The 26,590-nt window shown below is 48.0% G+C and overlaps 2 protein-coding genes and 1 non-coding gene across 4 annotated transcripts; 1 reads left to right on the plus strand and 2 right to left on the minus strand.

Moving 5' to 3' along the window:
• Window positions 1-771: 771 nt before the first annotated feature.
• LOC135805596 (uncharacterized) lies at window positions 772-25,013 on the minus strand. 2 transcript variants are annotated; one of them, XM_065319659.1, is made up of 11 exons: window positions 24,913-25,013; window positions 11,666-11,983; window positions 11,246-11,458; window positions 8,118-8,333; window positions 7,635-7,883; window positions 6,502-6,699; window positions 5,911-6,010; window positions 5,130-5,329; window positions 3,873-4,515; window positions 2,629-3,024; window positions 772-1,541 (listed from the first exon to the last, which is right to left on the minus strand). In XM_065319659.1, exons 1-11 carry the CDS (start codon window positions 24,926-24,928, stop codon window positions 1,301-1,303), a joined length of 2,790 nt encoding a protein of 929 aa, XP_065175731.1. In that variant the 5' UTR covers window positions 24,929-25,013; the 3' UTR covers window positions 772-1,300. The 2 variants fall into 2 exon arrangements, with proteins under 2 accessions (XP_065175731.1, XP_065175730.1); XM_065319658.1 differs by lacking the exon at window positions 24,913-25,013 and adding an exon at window positions 13,409-14,383.
• Trnap-cgg (transfer RNA proline (anticodon CGG)) lies at window positions 10,894-10,965 on the minus strand. The gene has a single exon. It is a non-coding gene; the product is annotated as a tRNA-Pro (tRNA).
• LOC135805595 (uncharacterized) lies at window positions 16,944-23,466 on the plus strand. Its single transcript, XM_065319657.1, has 3 exons — window positions 16,944-21,549; window positions 21,789-22,065; window positions 22,263-23,466. The coding sequence occupies exons 1-3, from the start codon at window positions 17,178-17,180 to the stop codon at window positions 22,264-22,266; spliced, it is 4,653 nt and encodes a 1,550-aa protein (XP_065175729.1). The 5' UTR covers window positions 16,944-17,177; the 3' UTR covers window positions 22,267-23,466.
• Window positions 25,014-26,590: the final 1,577 nt, after the last annotated feature.

Genomic DNA, 26,590 nt, shown 5'->3' on the forward strand with positions numbered 1-26,590 from the left:
TATCATCGCTTCCGCGATGGGCATGTCTGAGGTGTGTGTGTGTGTGTGTGTGTGTGTGTGTGTGTGTGTGTATGTGTGTATGTGTGTGTGTGTGTGTGTGTGTGTGTGTGTGTGTGTGTGCGTGTGTGTGTGTGCCGTGGCAGTCACCGTTGAAGACGAAGGGAAGCACTCGCCTTCCTACGCGTGCCCCCACCCCAGCAAAAAGCCGAAGAACGGCAAACAACCGCACAGTAGAAAACAGCAAGCAAAACACAGCCGTAGCCTCTTACTGTCATAGGCACCAGTAACAGGGAGTAGTACAATACTGGTGTTGCACTAGCAGCACTACTATTCTCTGGCTGGGGGGGGGGGGGGTGGCTGGCTTAGTAGATCTACATGTAAATGATTGATTGCGCTGACATCGCTGCCTGTACAGCCGCAGCGACACGTAAGGCAATGTCACAAAGCGATTTGAAGAGATTTGTGACCTTGTATTTCAGCAGTAAATCATAAAGTGTTGTCTCCATGTAGGTTATTTGTGTAAATCAGAAAGTTTGGCCATTTCCTAATAATCGGTGTGCCAGTGTCAAGCAAGTGAGCATAGTGATCATGGTTACCATGGCAAAGCATTACATGCAAGCATACATTAGCGCCGGCACTACTCCGGTAGCAGCCAAAAATTCACCCTAAACACTAGTACTCGTTACTGTACGCGTGTACCAGAGAGTCGTCAAATACTTGAATCGTCAAAAAAGTATTTGACGACTCTCTGGCGTTTGCATCATGATCCAATCTATTTTTACAATCATCATCTTTAATAAGTGTGATGTCACGGCATCTCAACGTCTCAGAACATGCGTAGGGTCAAGAGTAGATAAACAAGAGTGTGCAACTCCCGGATGGGTTGGCCCACGGCGGAATTTTTTGTTGACGTAATCTTTTCGACGACGCACGCACTGCGAGCCTTTTGGAGAGGTTTCCCTCGTGCACTTGGCCGGGCTTTACACTACAAGGTCGGTGCCCAGCACGTGCTCTCACACTGCTCTGCGGCAAAGTCCGCGTTTCTCTGAAAAAAGGTGACGTCATCAAAAAATTCCGCCGTGGGCGGGGGTATCTGCAGATTGTGCAGGAGAGATCCGGAGTTGCACACTCTTGTTTATCTACTCTTGGTAGGGTGCATCAAATTGATTAGAGAAACGTGGTGTTGTGTATGAACCAGGTGGCACATGATAGCATGCTTATAGGTCATGTGACACATAATAGCATATTTATAGGTCATGTGACACATAATGCCACTTTATATAGGTCATGTGACATGCGGCTATAGGTCAGTGGTCAACTCTAGCATACTCTCGTCAAGGTCTCCATCCCGTACGGGCCTCCTCTTGGCAACATGGCCCGCCGACCTGCTGCGCTTTCGGTGTTCTTTCTGCAAGGGTGTAGCAGGCTGGTGGTCGTCTTCACCGTCAGTGCGCCGCGTGTCGAGGTGCGAGCGAGCTGCTGTCAAACTGCGCAATCCTGTTGCCATGCTGTCTCTTCGCGGAGGCGGCGTAACTGGCATCCTGGTGTAAGTTAAGACACATTACAGAGCAAGGGTGTCGGAAGCTATTTTCGGGTTCTTGCACGATTATTTTACGTTTATCTGCGCACGCCATTTCAGTTGATTTCAGTTTCCCAGAGACAAGTAACTATGTAGTAAGCAGCTAGCGCAGGTTGTGTGATGTCGAACAGAACTTTTCGGATTACAAAACAGAGTCCGTAGAGTTCGGGGTGCTGAGTCGGATGGTCATGGTCCCACATCTCTCTGACGAAGCATTGTAAGGGTGTTTCGATTTGAATAAGGCGAATCACTGAGGCTGCGCCGTGATAATTATTATGCCTCAACACACCCTGCTGTAATAATTATGTCACAGCGGGCAGCTAGGTCAACACTTTTTAAAGTACTTGAAGGCAATAATTCCAATACTATTTCAACTGACTCAAGTTGCTCCCGAAAATAGGCAGCACGAGCGGTCCCGAAGATATTATACCTCCATTTGACAGTGAGGATGGAGCCATGCCTTGCCCTTCATGTGTTGGGTTTGGAGCTGAGAACCTCGGCATTCTACTGAGGAATTTGCGCCACAAGCCGGTCAAGAGTGAGCCCTGCGACTTTTAAAGAATAAGCCGAGCTATTGCAGACAAAGCCGATATAATTATCTGATCTCAGGAGAGCAGAGTCGGTGACACAGAGAAGAATGACGCGAGTGCACTATGCCGACTCCTCGCTTGAACTCCATTGTTGCAGTGAGTCTTAACTACATGTACTAACATAAAAACAGAGAGGTTCCAGGCTGTCCAAGAGAGTACTCAATACCGAGTGGTAGAGCTGGTTCAAACAATAGGAGGACAGAGAAAGTGTTTTTACTCCGAGTTTCACGCACTAAGCGATAACCAGAAAACAGTACAGTTACTGGTTTCTGGTGATCGCTTAGTGCGTGAAACTCGGAGTAAAAACACTTTCTCTGTCCTCCTATTGTTTGTACTAACATTACTGCAGTGAATCATAACACAAATTTAGCAGTGTCACGGGTACAATGTCCCAGCAAAAGTTGTGCCTTACTTCGAGCTTCAGTGGTTGTAAGAACACCTCCACTACCAAAGACCTACCGCCTTAATGTTGGATCGGAGTCATGAGCCGCAGCATCGTCGCGAAGTTTTTTCAGGTTTTTCTGCTTCTTCTGCTTTCTCTCCGCCGCTGATAAACTTCGAGAGCGCTGACGATGTAGCATGGAAGCAGCATCCGATGATACCTTATCCAGTTCTTCGATTGTCCTTCGGTTGGACCTTGCTCGATGGTCGGCACTCCACTCCCCAATGGTGCTACCACTAGATTTCTTCTTCACATCAACTGTAGTTGCTGCAGAGTTGGTAACAACAGTACCATCAGTAACAGCAGGACCCACAGCAGGACCAGCACCACTGGTCTCGGAAGTGGTAGCTCTGACCGCCTTCATGGTTTTGTTCGGGATGGAGTAGGTGTGATGCGCAGCTGTTGCTTCCAAGCTAGAACACCAGCACACAGCAAACAGTACATGACTGTACACAAATCTGGTGTGTGGCGAAGCGCCCTATACTAACGCTGCCGTCAATCAAACAATGCGGCCTCTGCATGACGCTTGCACCCCGGGCCCGCTCATAGACCTGTAGCTCTTGCCTTGGGGCATAGCTGTTTGTATATAGGTTGCCGGTGCTATACGAGTATGTACCGGGAGTTTTGTCTTGCTCTGAGACTCGAGAGTGAATACTAACCTTCCTCCTCATCATGACACAGCAAACATTCTGCTTGTGAGCCTGTGAAGCTAATGAAGTGGCACTAGCTTTAATATCACGTGTGAACGAGCAGGATAAAGGTCTTATGGTCTCCGTATACCAATATCACGGATGCAGGACATGGTAAGACCAGGCAAAAGTGCCTAAAATCCAGCCCAAAGAAGATTCTCAGCTTCTCACACCAATTTGTACAGATAATAAGTTTGGAAGGTCCAAAGGAGCCTTTTCAACCTGTCCACTCACACCTTCTTAAGCTGGTTGTGTTTCTCAACGCAATTGTCTAGGCGGTGGTAACGGGGACGTGCAAACTTTCCTTTTTTTTTACTCACACATGTACTTGAAGTGCATGGATGCTATAGGCACACACAGACACACGTACAGAACAATCACGTGCCCCCCCCCCCCCCCACACACACATGCATACATATCTGAACACACACAGACACACACGCACGCACGCACGCACACACACACGCACGCACGTGCGTATGCACACACACACGCACGCGCGTACGCACACACACACACACACGCGCGCGCGCACACACACACACACACACCATGCATACTCAGCTGCATACCTTGATGGATCGCCATTGTCACTGCTGTCTGCCCCTCCAATGCTGCTGTACGGATGAGGCGAGTCATGCCGGGACATGGACAGGTCGTCTTCACTGAGCTGATGGCTACTGTCGGTCAGGGTGTTGTTAAGGTGGTGGTTCTGCAGAGGGGACGTGTTTTCTAAGCAGTAGTACACCGGTGTGGGATTCATTGTCACTTCCACATCGACATGCAACAGTGGATGTCCATTCTCATCGACCAGTGTGTTGTTCAGCAACCTGGGTGGAGGTGGCTGGCGGACGGTATTGTACGTGTGGCCGGCGCTGTTAGCCCGCTGCTTTCTACCGCCGCCAGGCTCCAGTTGATCCTGTGGCCGCAGGTACTGTCCTATGTTGCTATAGGGTGAGCTTGCCTGCGGCGAATCTGCATCGCCACTTTCGTTGACTTCATAGTAGAGCGGCGGTGAGTTGGGAACTGGACGTTTGTAAAGCGACAGAGCGCCATTGTGCACCCCTCCTGTTGTTGCTGCTTGCTCCGATGGTGAATCCACCGCCGAATCCTGCAAGGTCAAAGCACTTGGCGGGGATCGCGCCGGGCTGACAGGGCTGGAGTAGAATACATTTGCCTGTATACGGCCATAGGGCTCTTCAACCAGTGTTCCGGCTGCGGCAAACAAGTACACATCAACATTGGCAGCCACCATAAGTGTCTATACAGGGCTGGACAGTAACGTAACGTTAATTACGGTATTAATTATTATACTTCAGTACATGTAGGTGCGCTAGCGCATGCTTGCCCAGCCAAATAGCTTTTGTCATTTACATGGCTCAAAGATCATAATCGACTAGTAATGCTCACAGGAATCATTGCACTGCATAACGCGATAACGCTTCTAGGTTTCAAAAAGCAAAATGGCACACGACAGGACATTCTAGTGCCGGTGCTGATTCTAGCACAAGTTTCAACGACAATCAAGTCATAAATCAGATATCCTACACATAACCATTACATACCGTATACCGCACTCACTTGACTAGACACTTCTTTCAAAGAATACCCCCCCCCCCCCCGTTGAAGACAGTTAAAACAAGTCCCCTCTCGAATAAAAGTCACATTCAGACTTCAACGGTAGCTGCCAATGTGTCACAGTGAGTAGCGTACTGAATAGACACATGCCCAATATGGGCATTGAAAAAATAGAGGGGAGGGGGACTTCAAATCACGGCAAGTGAGCGTGGCATCTCTACACAAGAACAGAGGGCATACCGCTGACTTACCGAAACTGCGTGTTGTGTTGTGCTTGTAGTAGATAGGGTCATCAAAGTACTGCGACTGGCTGCTCTCTGATTGTGCGGATGCTCGCGGGCCTGACCTGCCGTTGGCACTGACGGGCGTGACGTAGGAAGAGCTGCTGTCTAGGGGAGTGTTGCGCCGCTGACTTCCCATCGTCAGCGGTGTCTCCCATGGCTCACACGGCCTGCGGAGAACACGTCGCGCCGGCAAACCAACAATAGGAAGTTTACGCTTCACATCTTTTCAATTTCGAACGTGAGAAAAACGTGCGTTGAATGGGGGGGGGGGGGGGAGTTCACCGTGAGTTGGCCCTCCGTCACATTGAAAATCTCACGTTGCAACGTGAGGAGCGCCATCTTGGCCGTGAGATCTCACGTTCGAAATTAAAAAAAAAAAAACGTGAAGCGCAAACTCTCTAATCACTTACAGTCAACACGTTGTGACTGGTATTGGTAACATGACTGTGACTGTGATGGCACATGTACTGCGAGACCACCCAGGTAAACGGTTGTTATGTGTTCTAGAAATCCAGAACTAGACTTCGGGATAAGTGGTTGACAAAATGGTTAGGAAACTTTCTTCTTCCTATGATATTGCAGGCTTGATTCAAAGTTTGTTCAAAGATTATTTTCACAACAGGAAACTCATTCACAATTGCGTACATGACTTTTCCTAGGGAGACAAAGTTAAAAAAGAAAATTAAAAATTCAACACCTCCTGTCCTATAGTCAAACCAAGGGTCACCTTGTACACTAGGTTCCTCACCTCTTCTTCAACTCTCGGCGCCGTATGTAATATGCCATCAAAACGATCAAGATGATGCCGACCAATGCACAGGGGATGATGATGGCCAGGACCACACCAGCTTAGAACCAAGAAGTAAATACCATCACACACAACCATCATACATGTATCCATTTTAAATTTCGCAGATCCATTTTTAGCTAGTTCAGGGATGAACTGTGTCTTCTCATACCACACACAAAAGAATTTAAAGAAACAACATAAAACACACACGTACATGCATATATAAATTCATACTCAATAACATACATAAATTCATACTCAATCACAAACATCAATTCATATAATTATACGATTCTGGTTAGCGTGTGTGTGTGTGTGTGTGTGTGTGTATGTGTATGTATGTGTGTGTGTATGTGCGTGTATGTGTGTGTGTGTGTGTGTGTGTGTGTGTGTGTGTGTGTGTATGTGTATGTGTGTGTGCGTGCATACATGCATGTGAGTAGGGATGCATGTCCATGATCTCATTGATCTGAGTTTGACGTTTCATTACCTCTTGTTGCAAGTAAAATGTTGTCACAGGAATTTTTTTAGTAAGAAAGCATGACTTACTTCCAGCGCCACCGCTATCAGATTGCGGCAGTTGAGTTGGAGACGTGCTTGCAGAGGAAGTAACAAGAATTGTGCCATGATGTCTGGCAGCAGATGTTTGGGTCTGACTTGTGCCCAGCGGTTCAGATTGAGATGTGGTTGACTGGGTTGTACTTGTGTTCATCTGGTTCATTTGGCTAGATGTGGATGGACTTGAAGCTGGGTAAAGTAAGAAGTACAATGGGTGGTTAAAAACTTGAAGTAACTTTCCCTCAAACCTTTGAATAGGTTTAAAAAACGCTACACAGACAATCTTTTTTAAAGGAAAACCAGAGTCTTGCCATGTGATATCACTTGCTTTGAATCGATCTCCTCACTCTTACATATCTCCCTTTAGTGTGGCCAAGTAGTCCTCCTGAGTTTCTATGGGCCTCAGGTTGCAACTAGCAGTCCTCTCGTTCTCCGTTGGTCTACTGCATACCACGTGATGAAAACTCTTGTCGCTAGGCGCTGCATCTGACACCTTGCTAGAATACTAGTAATCAGGCATGGTGGTGGCCTGGCGCGAGCAAAACTTGAAGTCGGTTGTGTTTCTAACACAACTGTACAGTCTGTGGTGATGTACATTTGTACGAACATTTCCTTTTTACTACTGAGGTATTTGCCTGTATTTGATTAAAAAAACACGTCCTGACACGAACACGTTGAAGCAAATTCTAAAACATGAAAGCACAATGGGGGGGGGGGGGGGGAGATTTCTTTAACTATTCCTAGTACTGCCACTAACGGTACTACTTCAAATACAAAACTCCTGGCTAGAAAACCTCTGCGTAATCCACATCATGGAGTTGGTGTTGCCAGCATCGTACAGAGCCTGGGACAGTATAAAGCCATGGCGGCAAAGTGACGGGGTTGTTCGGGTAACGGGCCGACCGCTTTTAAAACTTGGGCTGGCTCAGGTTTTCAGTATGAGGGGAAGTGAGTTTTGGATCGATTGTACCACTGATCAGAGCATGCACGCACTGCTTTCATGCAGTTTTCATGCCAAGTGTATTACCTCAGCACCTGTAGATCCATACATGTGCCCATGTGCATGCCTGGCGTCAAGTCGATTGCTTATGTATGTAATGATGCCTATTCTCAACCCTACTTACTTTGTTGTTGAGTAGTAGTGATTGTGGGATCAGGAGGCGGCAGCGGCGGCGGCGAGGAACAGACCGGGACGCCTGGCAGCCATGCTCCCGTTTCACCGCAGCGGGCGGTTGTCGTGTTGTCTCCATCAGGAACTCCATTCAATGTGTAGCCGGGCAAGCAGGTGACAACAATGCGCATGTACACGGTGTAGTCATTATGATCCAGCTCAGCATTGGGCACGGCTTGTCGGAGATTCGGACACTCCACCACTGGGACACGGGAATGCAAAACGACAGCCAAAAGGAAAACAATTTTCCACAGCCACCAGCGATTCGCAAGGCGGCCACCTCAATAGTGGGGACACCCTGCCTGGTGAAACGGAACTCCTTGCAATGCGCCAGCTCTGGACAATAGAGAAACATTCCCGGAAGAGTTAAGTCCACGCAGCAGCCCCCCCCCCCCCCCCTCATCTCCCTGAAATACTGGTTGTTCAATGCACTCACAGACACAGCCGGCTGGAGGAAATGACTCCTCGCTCCACTCTCCATTGGCCTGGCACACGGCGCTTTTCTCCTTCACCGTGGTGTCATAGCCGGCTATGTGATAGGCCGCCACGGAGCAGTACAATGAAACGCTGGAGTTGAACGTCAAGTCATTACCGCGCTGCTTGACAAGGAAACTACGCTGCACTGCCGGAAAGGGCGGGCCGCACTGGACTTCTAATATACATGTAGTTAATAAGAAACAGAACAGCCCAATATAGATATGTACTGTAACTTGTTTGCATGATTTTTTATATTCAGAGCTTGAACACTTATAATTGCACAAGTTTGTTGAACAACAGTCTGTTCAGGTAGATTAGCTGGCGGGCTCTAGAAAGCATGATTATAGCCGGATTCAGGCTCCAAATTCACTTTTTAAATTCAAATATCCTGGGTTCGGGATCTGGTTCTCCGTACATTTCGCCATGAATGATGGTATGCCTGTTCTAATTTCGTAAAACCTAGCCGGATTTGTAACTTCCTGTCCTTTGACTTTTTCTGGCCGCAAAAGTGTGGCAATGTAGAATGGACCCATTGTGCAATGACGTAATTTGTACCCTAAACACCCTTCACAGCCACCTGGGCATGGTCGTCTGGGGTGTTGGACAGTGCATTCCTGATCCCAGCGTACTCACAAGTATTACTCATACATTCCATATTTGGCAATGCACAATGCCCGGGTTTATTTTACGGGTCACACGATGTAACTGTTACAGCTGTTATTACTATCTACAGAATAATTATATGATCTACCACTAGTGACTCTACATGCGAGGCACCAATAAGTTAGGTGCTAGATTTAGAGGAATGGACCGTAAAGTACAGTAAAGCATGTGGTACAAAACCGGCCTCGTCTGAACACCTGGGCTAGCAAAATCAGGGTAGAGAACTTGGTTTTCTTGAAATGAGGGATTGAGCAGCCAACATAGAGAAGTATGCAAGATACTATACACACGAGCACAATGCATCAACTGAGGGCTTAGAAGTGATGGCATCACACATACCGTATTTCCGCAAATAAAAGGCCGTCCTCGTATACAACGCCTTCCTCATATACAAGGCCGGGGCAGGGGGCGATTGGAAAAATAAAAGACCGTCTCCGATTAGAAGACCGGGCCTACTAAATGAGTCTCAAACTTGTGTTCAAAATAGAAGACCGTGCTCAAACTGTGGGTAAAAGTAGAAGACCGTGCTCAAACTGTGTAGAAGAAAATGGAAGAATAGGGGTAAAACTGTGTGGCGAAAAATAGAAGACCGGTGTGAAACTGGGTTGAAAGAATAAAAGACCGTCCTTGAATACAAGACCGTCCTCGATTACAAGCGCGGTTTTTTTTTTTTTTTTTTTTAATGTTTATTTGAATTCGGATAGCTCAACAGTACAGAAGTACAACTACAAAGAGTACCGAATAGAAGGCCCCGAGAACGGGAAACCAAAAAAACAAAAAAAACAAAAACAGCAACATCAAGTTACTGATTATGCACATTGCTTGAAAGCAAATCACAACAATGATTAAGAGTTAAGCTGTCTTTTAGCCAAATAGCCAATTTGACGCGGAAATCTGCGATAGTAGTGCAGGACTTCAGGTCGTCTGGTAAATAATTCCAAACAAGAGGGTTAGGACAAGGTTGAAAAAATAGTAGACCGGCCTACTATTTGTGGAAATACGGTAACTGTGTACTCGTACACATGTGGAATCCTGATAATTTGAATATGGCGTAATTCGAACATACCGCCTTATTAGAAGTTTTTCCAGGACCGATTTCTAGCAATACGAGTCCCACATAAAATTTCTGCTAATCCGAACCTCGAAATGGATATGTTCGGTTAATTAGAAGTCCCACAGATTCCACTTGTGTGTGATTTGTGCTGATAATTCGAAGTTAGCAAAGTGTAATTCGAAGTTCACTGTACATTGTACTGGTCAGTTCAGTTTGCATGAGCAGGCTGTGCCGGTCAGTTCAATATCCGTGAAATCTGTGTCTAAGGTCCATAGCGCACCTCTGCGTGACCATGAGAGCATTTTGACATAATTATCGTAAAGTCTTGTATAAAAGCCGCGGCTTCTATGACTTTCTTGGTGAAATTTTGCAGGCTTCTATATGAGACAGGCTTTCTATACAAGTGACAGGTATTTCTATGTATGTCAACACTAAAACCAGGCTTATGTGTGATTTGATGGGCCCAAAATTGCGGCTTCTATTCGAGGGCGGCTTCTATTCAAGTGCGGCTTTTATACAAGACTTTACGGTACATATTGTGTGGTCGGTTCATGTGTGGATAATTAGAATGTCCGGATCATTGAAATAGAAGCCTTTTTTCCTGGCATTTTGAGGTTTGAATTATCAGGATTCCACCTAGTACCTGTACAGTAATGCAATGTCAGTGCGTAGATTATTGCTTTGGATCCATACACACTTATCGGTAACATGTGTAGTGTGCTGCAGTAGTTGTGTCCGCACTGGACCCTCGGGTCGCTTTGCTGGTGTGATTCTGAGTTCTTTCACCAGCTATACCCCCCCCCCCCTCCCCACAATTCTATGGCCCATTAACTCCAGTGGATGCCATCAGTGTCACTCTAACTAAACAGCGTGGATCCACATTTTAAAAAACTGGATCCAAGTGGATACATGCAGAAACCTATGTTGCCATGCCAGTGAATATGTGGATGTAAAAACCAGTGTGACACAACTTTCGTCATTCGGGTTTGTACTTTTGTGTGTACAGAAAAGAAAAATTGGGCTTGTCCGGGATTTGAACCCGGGACCTCTCGCATCCGAAGCGAGAATCATACCCCTAGACCAACAAGCCACACATTTTCTCTCTGTTAATCTCCAAAAGTAAATGCATTTCAAAGACTCTATTACGAACTGGAATATGCAGTTTTGTCTCCAAGAGGGGAATGTAGCTTATATATACACTGCTGCACATTAGAGGCCCTGGAACTGATTACACGTGGTTCTATTATGGAGACTCCCTCGATTTAGGCTAAGGCCCGTGGAGAATCCGTAAATACGAATACCAAAAAAATACAATAATTATTATCAGGAGCAGGATCAAATTGAGTGTCACAATGACTGAAGTGGCTTACTTGTGCAAGTGGGCAGTGTCCCGTTCCACTGACCGCTGCCATACTGGCATGTAAGACTGTGCACTGTGGTGCTCACCAGTGAGCCAGTGACATGATAACCAGTGTTGCAGATGTAGTCAACTCCAGCCACCACGCTGCCGTCCGCAGTACGCGTGAAACGAACACCAGAAGTGGCCGCGTTGGCAGGCGCTGCCGAGTACGCACAAGGCAGATCTGTAGCCGGATACGTACATAGACAGGTAAGACAGCATGATAATACTTCAAGTAGTTATTATGATCTTGCCGCATGCCCAAACACAGCACTGGGCTGAGCAGTATGATATGTGTACGTCATCCATAGCTCTAGATCAACTCTAGAAGATCAGCACGCAAGGAGATTGCTAGGAAAGGCACACACGACTGACTAGCTCTTGAACGTACATTCACACGTCGGCGCTACTGTCACTCCTCCGGTCCACACGCCGCCAGCCATGCACTGCACCGATAACTGAGGCACGCCGAATGACACGTTGTTGATTGCGATCACGTGCCCGGTTTCGCAGCGATATTGTAGCGTAACACCGACACTGATATCAACGTTGCTTGTGACCATGGTGACCGGTGGCGCTGAAGTCATAGCTGCTGTTGTTGTTCCAGTTGCCATGGTTACGTCGGACGCGGTAGCAGAGTGCAAGATCGTCACTGTTGCGTTGGCAACAATGACAGGCAGTGGGACACAACCTGTACCTACCGCAACACCTATGCACGGACACAGTAGCAAAAGCACAAAGTTATCCATTCGCGCCCACCCGTTATGCTCTACGCCTGTTTGGTTGAGAGACGTATCCCCTCTTCCCTGACTCATTTCAAGAGTCATTTGCGAGGTATGCATTGGACACTAGTGGCTATAGCGGCGGCCCGTCGATGCGAACGTAGTAGCAAGGTCAAAACATCTGTTCAGACTTCAGAGATTGAGCACATTTGGATTTGGATTTGTTACAACACGTCACGGTCCTACACTGGCAACACTGGCCAATGTAAAAGAGTGTGGCTGTTGGCATGTAGTACTGAGCCGCATACAATACGTTTGTGGCAAGTGGAATCTAAACAGACACTTGAAGCCCCAAAGTCATGAGCAGTATTGGTGCCCCGGTGAGAGCCTGCTCTCTGCATGAAGTACATTGTAATCAAAATAGGTTGGGGAGCAAACAACGGCTGTCGGGATGATTTCACATGCAGCACAATGTCATGATTGTATGCTCTGCGCATGTCATCAGTCCATACACGCAGACCATCCAGCACTCAACACTGGCAATTGCGCAGTGTATCCGCTCCATCACTCCACTGCCGTTCAGGCTGTTGTCATGCATAGTTAGTGTGTAGATTGCAGGCTATACCACCCGGCCCGCAAAGAAGACATTCGACAAAAATGTAGAATGCAAATGTTGTACATGTATCATAATAATTATTAATTTACCGGTTGAAGTAAATGCTTTCAAATGAACATGTACACCGTAGTTCTACACAGTCTGTAGACTTTTTTTATTTTTTTTATTTTTTTACAGAATGCACCTCCTACTGATAGACCATAACAAAGAGAGGAGAAGAAGAAGACAAAAGAAAATAATGATCGAGACAACAAAGGAGAAAGACAGACAATGTACTAGTAGGGGCTCTCAGGGAGCCCTATGCCGGTGTTGGTGATGAGTATTTAAAAAAACCCGGAGAGTATGCAACTACTGCATACCCTTCTGTCCCGACAGAATTTCCAGTTGACGTCATAATTATTATGATGCAATGCTCCGTGCAGCAGTGATTTACGACATTTGTATATTTGTACATTTACGACATTTGTTGACATTAAATTTGTCAACGCATCACACGAGTTTCGTTGAGTTTCCTTGAACTCGTCTGTACAGGATCAAATGGGACGCCGTCCACTATGCACAGAAGGATACGTCTGATATTACGTGTACACGGCGCATTGCATCATAAAAATGAAGTCAACTTGAAATTCTGTTGGGACAGCACAGCAGTGACAGCACCCATACTGGCCATAGGCATGATAGTGGAGTTGCACACTCTTGAAGTCTTGTCCGTGGGGGTGGGGGCTAATGTACTCTTTGCCCGGCATCTGGGCTATTCAGCAGACCTACAGTAGGCTACACCACCGTTGTACAGTACCTGGTAAATCGACAATGCACAAGAGCCATAGCAGCCAGAATGCCGAAATCAGCCAGACTCCGCCAGTGGTTCTCGACATAGCAAGCACAACTCGACGACGTATGCCGCCTTCCTGCCGCCGCTCCACTGCCTGGTGAGTTCTTGTTCGTCCAGATGCGGGAGCTACTAGTATTAACTACATGTACTTCGCAGTTCTGACGCTAAACTGAGCATCCGCCCAACCATAGACCTCCCACGCGCAGGAACAGAACTGAAGTGTTGAGGAAGGGAGCGGGCGTGGAACCACTGACCGGACACCGATTGCGACCAACGGTACCGGTGGTCGGTGTCCTCCACGGGTTGACACACAGATGAAGAATGTCACGTCCCTGCACTAGCTGTCCACCTGGGTAGCTTGTACCGCGGCACGGACAACACTGTCACTGGTGGCAAGTAGTTCGGCAGTGTGTTCGTCTGCAGCCGGCAGCCCAGACTGCAGGATCAACACGTCTCAGGGACGAGGGGTCGTTGCAGTACATCGACGTCTTTGGCCTGAGTCCTTGCTTGGCCGGTATGGCTCTGGCCTGGCCGCTCTCAGCATGTGTCGTGAGCTCCCTACAGTAGTTGCCGGTACGTACCACTCAAGTGCAAACTAGGCGACAGTCATGACTGGTCTGCTAGCCCTTCCTGGTCGAATGCAACAAGAAAATGGCAAAACAACGGTTTCAAAATGGTTTTCTCTCCGGGATTTTTTCGTCTACCGCTTGCTAGCTCGGTCAGTGACGGTCACAAGTCGCTCGGGAGTCGGTCACCAAGACTGCGAGAGGCGATGATCCTGCAGGCCTGACGACGTCTTGGGATTCTTTGTGAACAAGTCATGCCGTTGCACTGGTCTGTGGAGATATCCGACGCTGGTCGGGAGGCTACAAAGGTTAGGTTCCGGTACATGTCCCGGCGCCTAGCGCCTGTGGAGTATGAGTGGGCCATAGGCATAGGGTACAGTCATTTCACGTACTGACTACTGATTCTGGAAACTACACTCTAGCTCTGCAGTCAGAGTTCTAGAAATAGCTAGTGTGTTTGGGTGTTACTGCCTCGAGTCCCATTTTACACACTACAAGAATCATGAAAGAGAATGATGAAACATAACACCGCTGACAAGAACTAATGGCAGGCGTCCTGCACCCCCTGGCCTGTTATGTAGTGTAACTCCTGTTCCTTTCTGTGGGACACTACTATACAGTATCATGTCAGCCAGTCATGCGGCTCACAAGCTCATGCCATGATAAAATGATGCAAATGGTGACTGAAACTCGGATGTTGAGCCAATAATAAAATTAATGTAGAAAGAAAAAGGAAATATAGTCAACTCGTATCTATATTTCCTTTTCCTTTCTAAATGGTGACTGATCAGTCTTTATCTGATGTGTGCGACTGAAGATTCAGTGAAGAACTCGACAAGGCATGACTGTAATGATTACGTCCACGGTCGGCCCCTTACTCATTTTTCTGCAGGTCGCTAGTAGCCATTGCCGTGTTGGCTGTGGTACGAAGAGAAATGCAGAGCTTCAAGAAGAGAACAGAGACAACTGGCTAGGTCATTGTGTAACACTGCGTTTCTTTCATAACTTACAAAAGGCAATCCTCAGGCAACTGAACATTATTACAATGTAATGCAGATCTAGACTTATTTCATCCAATTTCTCGCAGTCACTCCATGTTGGTCGAGGTCCGACTGTCATTACTACAATGTCATGTACATTAGACAAACGGCACGATAACTCAGTGACTGTTCATGTCTGTGTCGCAGTTTGCTGTAGGCGATGCATGAAACAGCTAAACCGTTCAAAGTGGGCCGCCCGTCTGCTAAAGCCGCCTTTATGACTGTGCATGGACATTGTACTACAGAACACTGTACATGCAAATCAAAGGTCCTCTTCACCAGTTCGTGTGAGGGAGTACGACTCCGGCATACTAAAGTAAAGTCCAAACTGATCCTTTTGCATTGGATTCTCTATCCGTGTGGCTTGTATCAATGACTATGTCATTGTTTTAAAGTACATGTAGCTTGATGTTACTTCAGCTAGTCCTCCATGTTGTGATACTAAAATTGTTGTCTCCTCGCCGATTATTTATAAAAACTAAATTTTGAGTGAACGAAAAGACGAGAAATAGGGAAGAAAGATGAAGAACGCAAAGGAACAGCAGTCTAAACTCAAGCAACACGACAAAGCCACAAACAATGGAAAATAAAGAGATGTACTTGTAGGAAGAACGAACGATGGAAAAAGTAATTCGAATTTAGTCAGTATGATTTTGTACAATACTCATCAGGAATCAACGTTGTACTGAAGAACAAATCAGAACCGTGAAATGAAATAATATTAATAATGCAGCAAGCCGACAAGGTAAGGTAAGGAGGCCACAATGACAGCACGAAAACAGGGGCATGAGAACTACAGTAAGTGTTGCATGTGTGTATCAGCAACAACAACGTGAGAATAAAGAAAAAGGGTGACAGAACACATGGCGGACAGAAATGGCAACAACCTTTCCACAATAAACCAAAAAAACATCACTTGAACAAGTTTACAGTAATAATACGATAAGAAGAAAATAGGACGAAAGAGCTACAAGTTCCGCCTATAATATCCACTAACACCACCAGTTACTAAACAATCAGCTCATGCGATAACATTGCACCACACTGACCAACGGTACTGACGTTCTACACCTAACTGGCCATCAGCTCTAGCACATCTGGAAGGTTCTAAGCAAGAGTTATAGAAATAACATAACGAGGGGAAGGTATTAAAGCGCAACCAAGACAAGCACGAGCTGAAAGTCGCAGCTGTGAAGGACGTTGGCGGATGTTCATGCATGTCGAGGATGATACTGAGTAGCCCTTGGCGGATTATGCTGGCATATTTTCTGGCATAATCTTCGGATTTTTGTCTAAAATTTATGCCCTGCCATAAAAAGACTACTGTACAATGGTAGTACTGAGACGAGACGGTCGACATAACCTTACGGCGGTGCTGGCTGAAGGTTAAGCATACCGGTATTTAGGCATATTACAGGAAATAACCTGGTGAATGTTACCCCTCGAAGTAGGTTGCTCCAACGAGGAGCACACGCTTCTTGCCGAACTTGACACTTGATTGACTCACGACTGTCATCCGGAGCGTACGAGGAGCACGTCGCACCTTCCGCTGGGCAAACCTGAAAGAAAGCACCACTCCCTGCTCAATACACAGTGTTTCGGGGAATTCACCCCTCATCAGTTGAGCTGTGTTACCCCTTGGTTGATAAATATGGTGGTAAAGACACACCTGGCAATATGGCGGTAAACACATGCCTGCCCACACACGCTCTCTAAGCTGCAAAGTTCTGGCACTAGTCCGCAGGCCAAAGCGGAAAAAAATGCTCCAAAAAAAATTTCGTTCCCGCTGATGGGGTACCAAGGTTTGTTGACTCTACGTGATAGAGTGTTCCTTTACGAGCACAATGATGTAGGTTTGGTGTCAGGGGACTTGTCCTTTCGCGTGGGGTTCGACAGCTGTCAAATATGCACAGCTGTCGTGTACGGGGATTCTGAGCATGCACGGAAACTGCTCAAAACGGATCAAGTGATGCACGCCACGCAGAATTTGGAAATTTTGAACTGAGTGATCAGGTGACGGCGAACACATTGTCAAATTTCTTATTGCACGTACAGCCATTTCCTGTTCTTCCTTTCCTTATGTCAAGCAATGATTGCGCGTTGTGTTAGGCCTTTGTCGTCCAGCTCATGGCGTCCTCGCCTGCTTCTTCAGAGTCCCTAAACAAGCGCAGTACTCGCCAGTCCGTTGAAGTTCCTCGTATCGAGCCAGGAAGGAAGAATTGCATATTTTGTGGATCCATCCAGAAAAGAATACCAGGTACCAACAAAAAGCAGAGTACTTCGCAGATTTTGACACTCGAAGCTGAGGAAAGGCTGAGAAAAGCTGCTGCCATACGGAAGGACGAGGGCATTTCGATTGCCATTTCAGCAGTCAGTAGCCTCATTGCAAGAGAGGCATACTATCACAAACAGTGTTACAACGATTTTACAAGAGAGTCATCCCTTGCACGAATCCGTGACAGCACACCAGCTACATCGACCCCAGCTACATCGACCCTAGTCACTAGCTCGTCTGCAGGTAGCGCTGAGCATGACCTGTCAACACCAAGACAAGAGGGAAACATCGAAGACTTTTACCACCTAGTACACCAGTTGCTGTTTGTGGAACGCACTGCTGTTAGCATTTCACGTCTTACGGCAGACTACAACGCGACAGTACATGGAACTGCTAGGAATGACAGAACCAAAGCTGCTATCACAGAACGGTTTGGTGAATCTGTCACTTTTGTGCGCCGTCCGTCCCGGAACAGGGCTGAGCTAGTTTTCGCTAATGCCCATGCCAGTGAGATAATAGCCAGTTTGTATGCCGAGGTGGAAGAGGCGAGGGATTCGGATGGGGTTGATGATGATATTTGGGTGGAGGAGGACAATGCAGCTAACACTTCAGGAGGTGAAGGTGTTGTAGCACAAGATCGCCTGCGTATTGTATATCACGCCGCACGTCTTTTACGGACTGCGTGCCAGGAGACAAAGGCCCAAGAGTCAAGCGGGGAAATCCCAAGAGTTGCTGAAGCAAACGCATGCTTACCCAGCCTACTCCACAACTTTCTGGCTTGGGTAGTGACTGACCAGCATCATGATGACATCGGTCAGGACAAAGTTGATTTGGATGAGCAGCTGCAACGTCACGTCTCCTCCATTGGCCAGGATTTGCTGTATATTACATCAGGACTGCCGTGCCCCAAACATGTTGTTCTGGGACTGACCCTACATCACCTCTACCGGAGCGAGAAGCTGCTGAAAATGCTTAACCGGTTTGGGCACACCATTGCCTACTCCCAGGTTTTGGAAAGGGAGACTGCTATGGCAGAGCGGCGAGTGCGAGACGGGTACATAGTGGATGCGTTACCGGGTGGCATTGACCCCCACCGGCCATTCTACCATGTAGCAGATAATAACGACTTAAACGAGGAGACTCTGGACGGGAAAGGGACCACACACTGCACCAACACCGTTGTTGTCCAGCCCCGTGCTTCATCTGTAAGCCGCCCTGACAGTGATGTTTCTCCTGCTGAGCCAGCACGAAAACGCAAGCGTACGCTGGCCCTCGAACCTGAGGTTCTTCCCGAATTAGTGTGCCCGACAAAAGTCAACCCAGAGCGCCGTGAGGCAGTTGACGTGGAGACGCTGGACACCTCACTGCCTCACTGTTCTGACGCGGTGGCCATGGATGACTTCATCTGGCAGCTTGCACGGGCTTCAAAGGACGGTGACATCGGCAACGTCATTTTGTCCCGCACTGATCAAGACCAGACAGTTCCAGCGTGGTCGGCATTTAATGCCCTGCTTCAACGCCAATGCATCCCACCACGGTCTGCCATAGGTTACTGCCCTGTGGTCAACTCGTCACCAACTGACATGTCAACAGTCTACGCCATCCTCAGAAAGTGCCTTGGTCGATGTGCCAATGCTGGCCTCCCATTTAGCATCATTGTAGTGGACCAAGCCATTTACGCAAAGGCATTGGACATTATTAACCACCGGCCTGACGAGTTCTCACCCGTGGTGCTGAGATTGGGAGCGTTTCACGCAGCCTGCACGTTCCTCTCCATCATCGGGAAGCGTTTCCGTGATGCAGGTCTCCTTGATCTGTTCGTTGAGTCCGGGATAGCTGGACCATCTTCTGCCTCGTCTGCGTTAGACGGGACTCAATACAACCGAGCTGTGCGTTTGCACAAGGTTGTTGCAGAGGCTTTGCATCGGATGCGGTGGCAGCAGTTCGTGCAAGATGCGGATCCCACGATCATCAACCTAGCAGCCCTCCGATCTTCACTAACGTCTTCATTCAAGGAGCTACAGTCTTGTGTCACCGATGACAACTCGGCGTGCATCACGGCATCACCGGAGGCTGTGGAGTTGCACAAGCAGTATACGGAGTACTGCCGGAAGCGGGCCGCTTCATCAGAAATGTTCAACTTCTGGTCTTCCTACATTGCCATGGTGAGCCTTCTGCTCCGGTTCTTGCGTGCAAGTCGAATGGCAGATTGGAAGCTCCATCTGCAGTGCGTTTTGAAAATGCTCCCTTGGTGCTTTGCGTACGACAGGCAAAACTATGCCCGCTACATGTCCTATTATTGGCTGCAAATGACCCAGTTGCCAACAACACATCCCGAAGCGGATCGGTTCCTGCAAGAAGGAGGTTTCTCCGTCCAGCGCTCCGACAACCCATTTGCTCAGGTCCCATCTGACCAGGCCATTGAACAGTCGATAAACCGGGCCACAAAGACCGTGGGAGGCATTATTGGGTTCAGCCGCCATCCAGCAACCGTGCAGAGATGGGTGTTGACTGCACATGACCGAGCCGCTGTGGCAGATGTCTGTTCGGAGCACTGTGGTATGGACAGTGGTACCGAGGAGCGAGATACCCTGCACAAAGAGTGCCAGACAGGAAGAATGGCTCGTGATGAAAACGATGTCGTGAGTGTGGTCGAGACTGTCAGCAAGTTTCTCAACCCATTCGCATCTGACGGCGAGGAACCGCTGCCTTTGACACAGTTCGCATCTGGCATTGAGGCACCCAATGATGTAGCCCAGGATCTGCTCCATGCCGAATCTCGTGGACACAAGGCCTTCACGGCTTTTCTTAGCGAGAGACTGTTGTCTGGAGCATCCGAGAAACAATTCCACGATCCACTGAAGAAGCTGCAGCTGAAGACCTTCACTCTGAAGAAGCAGAAGAAGAAGACTCCTGGAAGTGGTCAAGCCGAAATTCTCCGGAGTGATCGGTCAACATTCTCCAGGATTGCCCTCATTGCGCAGACCAGGCAGATGGATATGCGTCATGTCCTGTCATACCCACTTGGCCCCCTGCCCTGGGCTTTAGCAACAACGTCAGGATCTCTGGTGAAGACCAGCAAGTCTGCCCTGCTGCCGTTGCTCACGGACAAGGCGATTGTCGACGACAGTACACACCCACCTGATGGTGCACTAATAGTCGACGCCATGGCACTGTTGAGGTCAATGAAGACTTCCAGCTTGCCATCCACGTTTGCCGAATATGCTGAGTGCATCCTAGATCGCCTGTGTAAGTTCTTTGCACGGTATGCTCGAGTGGACTTTGTTGTTGATACGTACCGGGATATGTCGATCAAGAATCTGGAACGTTCATCACGGGCCGCTAGTGGGACTCTACGGCAGCATATCACTGGCGCTGATCAACGGCTTCCCAGGCAGTTTGCCAAGTTCCTGGCAGTGGGTGACAACAAAGAGGAATTGATTGCATTCCTCGCCGTACAGTGGCAGCGTCCTGCCATGGTTGAGAAGGTGCCTGAGCAGAGGGAACTTGTCGTTACCAGCGGTAGCTCTTGTGTGATGATCAAACGTCAGGCAGGTGCTACAAGTGTCGTCCCTGTACCTGACTTGGAGTGCAGCCACGAGGAAGCGGACACCCGTCTCTTGTTGCATGCATCTCATGCTGGATCCGCAGGCTATCCCACCGTCACGGTCAAGTCCCCGGACACTGATGTAGCAGTTCTGGCTGCCTTCGCCCGCCATTGCATCTCTGGAAGATTGTACTTCCTCACTGGGACTGGGAACAAGGTTCGATGCATCGACATGGCAACTGTCAGCGACGAGCTTGGCCCAGAACTCTGCCAAGCACTGCCAGGCTTCCACGCCTTCACTGGGTGTGATAGCACAAGTGCTTTTGCATACCGCGGGAAGAAGGCTGCATTGAAGATTCTGCAAAGCACCGGTCCTGTTGGGTCTACATCTCGGCAAGCATTCACCTCCCTGGGGAAAGGCTTCGAACCACTGACAGCTGATGTGCTCATCAACCTTGAGACATTTGTGTGCTCCTATTACAAAGTCTCTGGTTGTAGCAGCGTCAATGATGCAAGGTATGAGCTGTTCTGCACAAAGACCTTGCAGTCAAACCAGCTTCCACCATGCAAAGATGCCTTCCTGAAGCATGCCGCGAGAGCTAACTACCAAGCTGCCATTTGGCGCCAGTGCATTGTGGCCCAGCCTGCGATACCAGCACCACAAGATAATGGCCAAGGTGAGTGAGCTGACTGTAGCATATAATGCAGTTGTAGAGGAGGACTGCAGTATGAAAATGATGGATATTCTCTGAACAAGACATGTTCGTTGATGTTGCTACTTATACAATAGAGTGAATCAGCTGTGTTATCAACACAATCATGCATGAAGTAATTGACTGTTGTAGTGTAAGAAGCTTTTCTGATATATGGAGTAAATAATTTGCATTCCTCCATCTGTTTGTTCTCCCCATTACAGGTTGGTGTCTTGACCAGAACGGTGATCTAGCTGTGGACTGGCTTAGTATACCACCCGCTCCCCACTCTGTCCTCGAGTTTCTCAGCTGTGGCTGTAAGACTGGCTGTGGAGGAGGCAATTGCTCCTGCAGGCGTCACATGCTCGTGTGTACAGATGCTTGTAGCTGTCACCATCATGCTTCAGTTCCATGCAAGAACTGCCCGGTGGAATCTGCTCCTGGACATGACGAAGTACAGGCCATCGATGAGGGAGATCTTCCGTCTGACACCGAGCAGCAGTGAGTCACCCATTTATGGACACACGGATAATGCACTTTCGTTTTATGTTACATGTAACTGTTCAACTCTAAACATTGGGTATACAGAACTGTGTTCACGTTGTGACATGCTTCCCTATTCTGATTCATGGGTGACTACAATGTAAGGTCGTACTGTGAGTCAGTGAGTTCTATGATTCTATGGTCTGTCAATGCAGGTAATTGAATGAATGGCAAGTGCGGATCACGTCGGTTTACCCAGTATGTGCTCAAAACTAGTGGACCGATGCGGTTAAAAGTCAGGCACCTCTACTTGTTGCTTACACGTGTATGTGCTGAGTGTTTTTGCTGGCTTCTGAAACAACGTAGTGTATAGTGTATAGTGTATAACAATGTAGTATGAGTATGTGGTTGGTAATAATGCAAAGCCAACATCTTTGTTACGTCAGATTTATGTGCATCTCTCGGCGTCCATATTTTGTTGGCCGCTTAGCAGAATCTACTGTGCATAGCAGCATATACTGTGCATGTTCAGTTCCCCGCTCAAGTCCATTACTGAGTTGGCAGCGATTGCCGGATAGCCCTCCCACATTGTACATTGTCCAATGCCCATGTGATGGCATACTCTTCTTTTTGTCTTTTTTATATTTTCTACGCCTTCATTTTGATTTGATAACAGCCGAAGTTTGTTTCAGATGATGGCCCAGTCACATGGAGAAGCCCACCTACATGTGTATTTCATGTACATTATAATACTTGTGATGAGCACTCTGTTCTTTGCTTCTGATGTACATACGATCCCCAATGTGATTTGGCTACAGCTCATTACGAAAGACGATCCATGTATTGGACATAATCTTATCAGTGATTGTAATGCTATTGTATACCAAAGGGCATTCTGAATTGTATTGTGAAACAAGGCCCACCAAGTGATAAAGACTGTAAAATGTCCAGGTATATCACGAGGGGAGAGCCTCCCCTTCCACCCCATTCTGCATCCCTAATCGAGGGGCCGAGCACCCCCCTTCTACCCAACTACTGTACTTACAGTGCAATGGTATTGACCTTTTGTATGCACACAATTGTCGTACTGCGGGCGACCCGGCAGCATGGGTTCTAGTTGCACGATTATCATCAAACCTTGGATACCGGTGGTTCTTGGTCTTTCTTTGGCAATGCAAAAAACTGGAACTGCTTACAGCATAGGAAAGGTGGTAAAATTTGAATTTCGACTTCCGTTACCATGGCAACATCAAAATAATAGTATTCCTTTGATTTGGTCAACTTAGGACAAGAATCCCGGGACAAGAGATACATGATAAGAAAGCCCTAGCACCACTCTATCATTTCGTATAGTCAAACCTTGGTACCCTTCTGCTCGGAGCGAAAAGTACGAATTTTGCACCCTGGCCTGCGGACTACACAGAGCTCTCCTTATATTAGTTATAATATACAGTGCTGTCGTGGTACCACTGCCACTGAGTACCAGAGTCGTTGTAACGTTGCAAAGCGCAATGCGTTGTCATCGTTATGCTGTCCCTGCGGGAATTTGCGGAAAAAACTCTCGAAAACTTGCGCCAGAAATTGCGGCAGAAAACAACAAAAAATGCGCTGAAAAGTGCGGAATGATGCAGAACTTGCCAGGAATTCGCGGAATTATTTGCAGAAAATTGCGGATTTGGGCCAAATCACGAAATTTGTTGCATCGTATATCTACTCGGGAGTAGTACGAGTCGTGCTGTGCAAATAACCTACAGGATCATATCATGGAAAACACTGCGTGAAAAGTGCATAAAAATGTGAGATATGGTGCAGAAAACAACATAAAAACGCAGGAAATCGCGGATTTTGCTGAAAATCGCGGGTCACTGTTGGGCCAAAATCGCGAAATTTGTTGCATCCGTGGAATCGCGATTTCCTGGAGGGACAGGTTATGACAGGTAACAGGACGTCCTAAGCCCGAGAAGGAAGTCGCCAAGTGTTTTCTCAGGATCATCCCTTTTACATGTATTTCTCGAAGGCTGTGATGATACTTGATAGCCAAGCTGTCTTCTAGCCCGTGGCCATGCCATACCGGTAGTGCGCGCGGTCTGCTGCGCAGGGTGTAGATCCACACACACACTGTGACACAGTCTTTGCCAAGGCCCTTTCAAGACAAGCAATGGCCACATGTATGTGGAACATGTACGTCTACCGGTTCATGTAACAGACTCAGTCATGGTGGATGCAAAACGGCTAGAGCATCTGGTGGCCACGGCATCACAAATGCCGGATCTTCCTTTCTTTGCTCCCGCATATCGGCGATCTGCGATATCCAGCCCCCAATCTGGAGGCTAAAGATTCGGGAATATTATTCTCCGAGAAGCACAACGCCACTCGTGTTACGTAGACTCTACTGGAGAATAACTTGTGACTCGGCGTGATCGGGTGACGTTGGTAGCAAGAGGGGATTTTACTCTCTACCGCACTGCACAAGTACAGTTTTCACGTGAAATCGTTTGGTTCCTATCGACCGGCCGTAAGTAATGAGCACTAACCATTCCTTATCCGTCACCTTGCCTGCTACAACAGTACAAGCAAGTGTGGCAAAGTGTGGCAAAGTCAAAAGATATCATGGGTAACAGGGATATGGCACCGAGGAAACTCGTGACATACCGGTATATGTACAATGTACATGTATATACATGGCTGTATCGGGGGTCCGAATCCAGCTGCCCACCGGAAGATACGATCGGCATAAAACTCGTGTCCCAGCACGCCAATACTAGTTCATTATTTTATCTCATCCCCGCATGGGTCTCCTGTACGACCTGCAGTCACTAGACGCTACGGGCATTTAGAGCAGTTCAAGAATCAGTTACTACGTACCTGTTGCGGCCAGCATTGGTTTGGAGAGAAACAAAGAGATTGAGATTAGACGTAGATCTACGCCTGAGACGGAGTAGTCTGCTATGGATGGCACAGGTAGCTGGCTTGGCCCGCTTGCCGTATGTTGGCAGTTGATCGCAGGGCTCCTTGCGCTCGCAGCGTTCCAATCTCCGACAGCGTTGTCGTGCGAACCGTACAGCTGGTTAGAGTCAACCAAGTCGGGAGACCATTCGTGCACTGCGGCTGGCGTCGGCGAATACGAAACGTTCCACTCATCTAGGATCAACTCGTCAGTTGCTCTCTACAAACTTGTCGTGGATCTACATGTAGACAATGATACGATCTACTCCGGCGGTATGTGCCCTGGTTGGCATCGGTCATCCGGGGTGAAGATGCAGCCGGGCACTAACGCTGGAGTACCACTGGTCTGGGCTCTGACCACAGAAAGCTTCGGCACGATGTTACTGACAATGGCGTCGTGTGTGTCCCAGATCTACCTCTATTCGGCCTCTTCAATGGGTCGAAAGGTCAAAGCTGCACCACAGCACTTACAGGTCAAAGTCCACAACAAAACGTGCGCCGATCAACTGAACTCAACAGCACGTATCAATGAATTGACACATCTGATCATCAAGCACTTGGGCTGCAGAGGTTTTTTACTGCGAAGCCAAAAATCAGCCAGCAAACTTTGGTACCACACTCCTAGCAGGTCTGAATCGAGAAGCAAAGCTTTTCCGCTGGCCATTAGCCAGCACAGTTTCGAGTATGCAGGCTGTAATCTATTCCCAAGGGCAAGGAATATGAGTTTGTTCCAGTGCATAGACAGAAGGAATGTCAACGCTACACAGCAGTACCGAACACGATTCCGAATCGGCACGCTCTGTCTAAACATATTTGTTCTAGGATGTGTCTTCTTTCTGGCTCCATTGCCGCCGCTATGCTTGATGTCATTTCTGCTGAACAAGCTGCAGGCTATAATCGACGCTCACCATCGGATGTACAAAAACCACTCGCTAACCTGCACCAAAGACTCGGCGCTGTCACTACCGATGCCTACACTAGCAAGCAGACAATGCTCCACTGCCACTGGAGCCAGTGGAGGTAGGACCTCAGCCGCCTATCATCATCAAAGATGCAGTGCCGGGTGTCAGATATTTGATTGCTACCGTTTAGGCGCCTCGATGCCCAGTTGCTTCCGGTCGTCGCAGGTTTGGCCAATGCTCGGTTTACTGACATCAGAGAATGTGAAAAACTGCATTTCGCTGGCTCTCTGCTTCTTTGTCTATATTGGCTGGCCAATCGTGGACAAGCTGGTGCTGATGAAGAAGTATACGCTGAGATCGGATGCACCACATCACGTCTGTGAATGGATCGAGCCAGGCTATCAAGGGCGCGCTGCCTTCAGCTATGAGCACGTCTTTGTGCCTTTCATACTAATGGCACCGCCGGTTTTCCTCATCGCACGGATCTGCATGGAGAAGCGACGCAGGCTCTACTTGGTGGAATCGTCGGCAATGCAGGATGAACGGCGACGGAAAGAGCTGCGCTGCGCTACGGCCTGCAAAATTGCCGACGGCAGTCTGAAAGTGCAACCCTGGTCCAGCATGACTTGCCTTCTACATGCTCTGCTTAGTAGAGTTGGTCGCAGGATACTGTTGGACTTCCCACGTCTCTTCGT

This window comes from Sycon ciliatum, chromosome 1 (genome assembly GCF_964019385.1).
Source record: "Sycon ciliatum chromosome 1, ocSycCili1.1, whole genome shotgun sequence".
Classification (NCBI taxonomy): Eukaryota; Metazoa; Porifera; class Calcarea; order Leucosolenida; family Sycettidae; genus Sycon; species Sycon ciliatum.

Coding starts and splice junctions, on each gene's coding strand:
- LOC135805596 (XM_065319658.1), bottom strand. CDS start 13,487: ATGTCGAGAACCACTGGCGGAGTCTGGCTGATTTCGGCATTCTGGCTG. Junction 5,330..5,910: donor CGCCGAGAGTTGAAGAAGAG/GTGAGGAACCTA, acceptor TGTTCTCCGCAG/GCCGTGTGAGCCATGGGAGA. Junction 3,025..3,872: donor GACAATGGCGATCCATCAAG/GTATGCAGCTGA, acceptor CTGGTGTTCTAG/CTTGGAAGCAACAGCTGCGC.
- LOC135805595 (XM_065319657.1), top strand. CDS start 17,178: ATGGCGTCCTCGCCTGCTTCTTCAGAGTCCCTAAACAAGCGCAGTACT. Junction 21,550..21,788: donor ACCACAAGATAATGGCCAAG/GTGAGTGAGCTG, acceptor TCCCCATTACAG/GTTGGTGTCTTGACCAGAAC.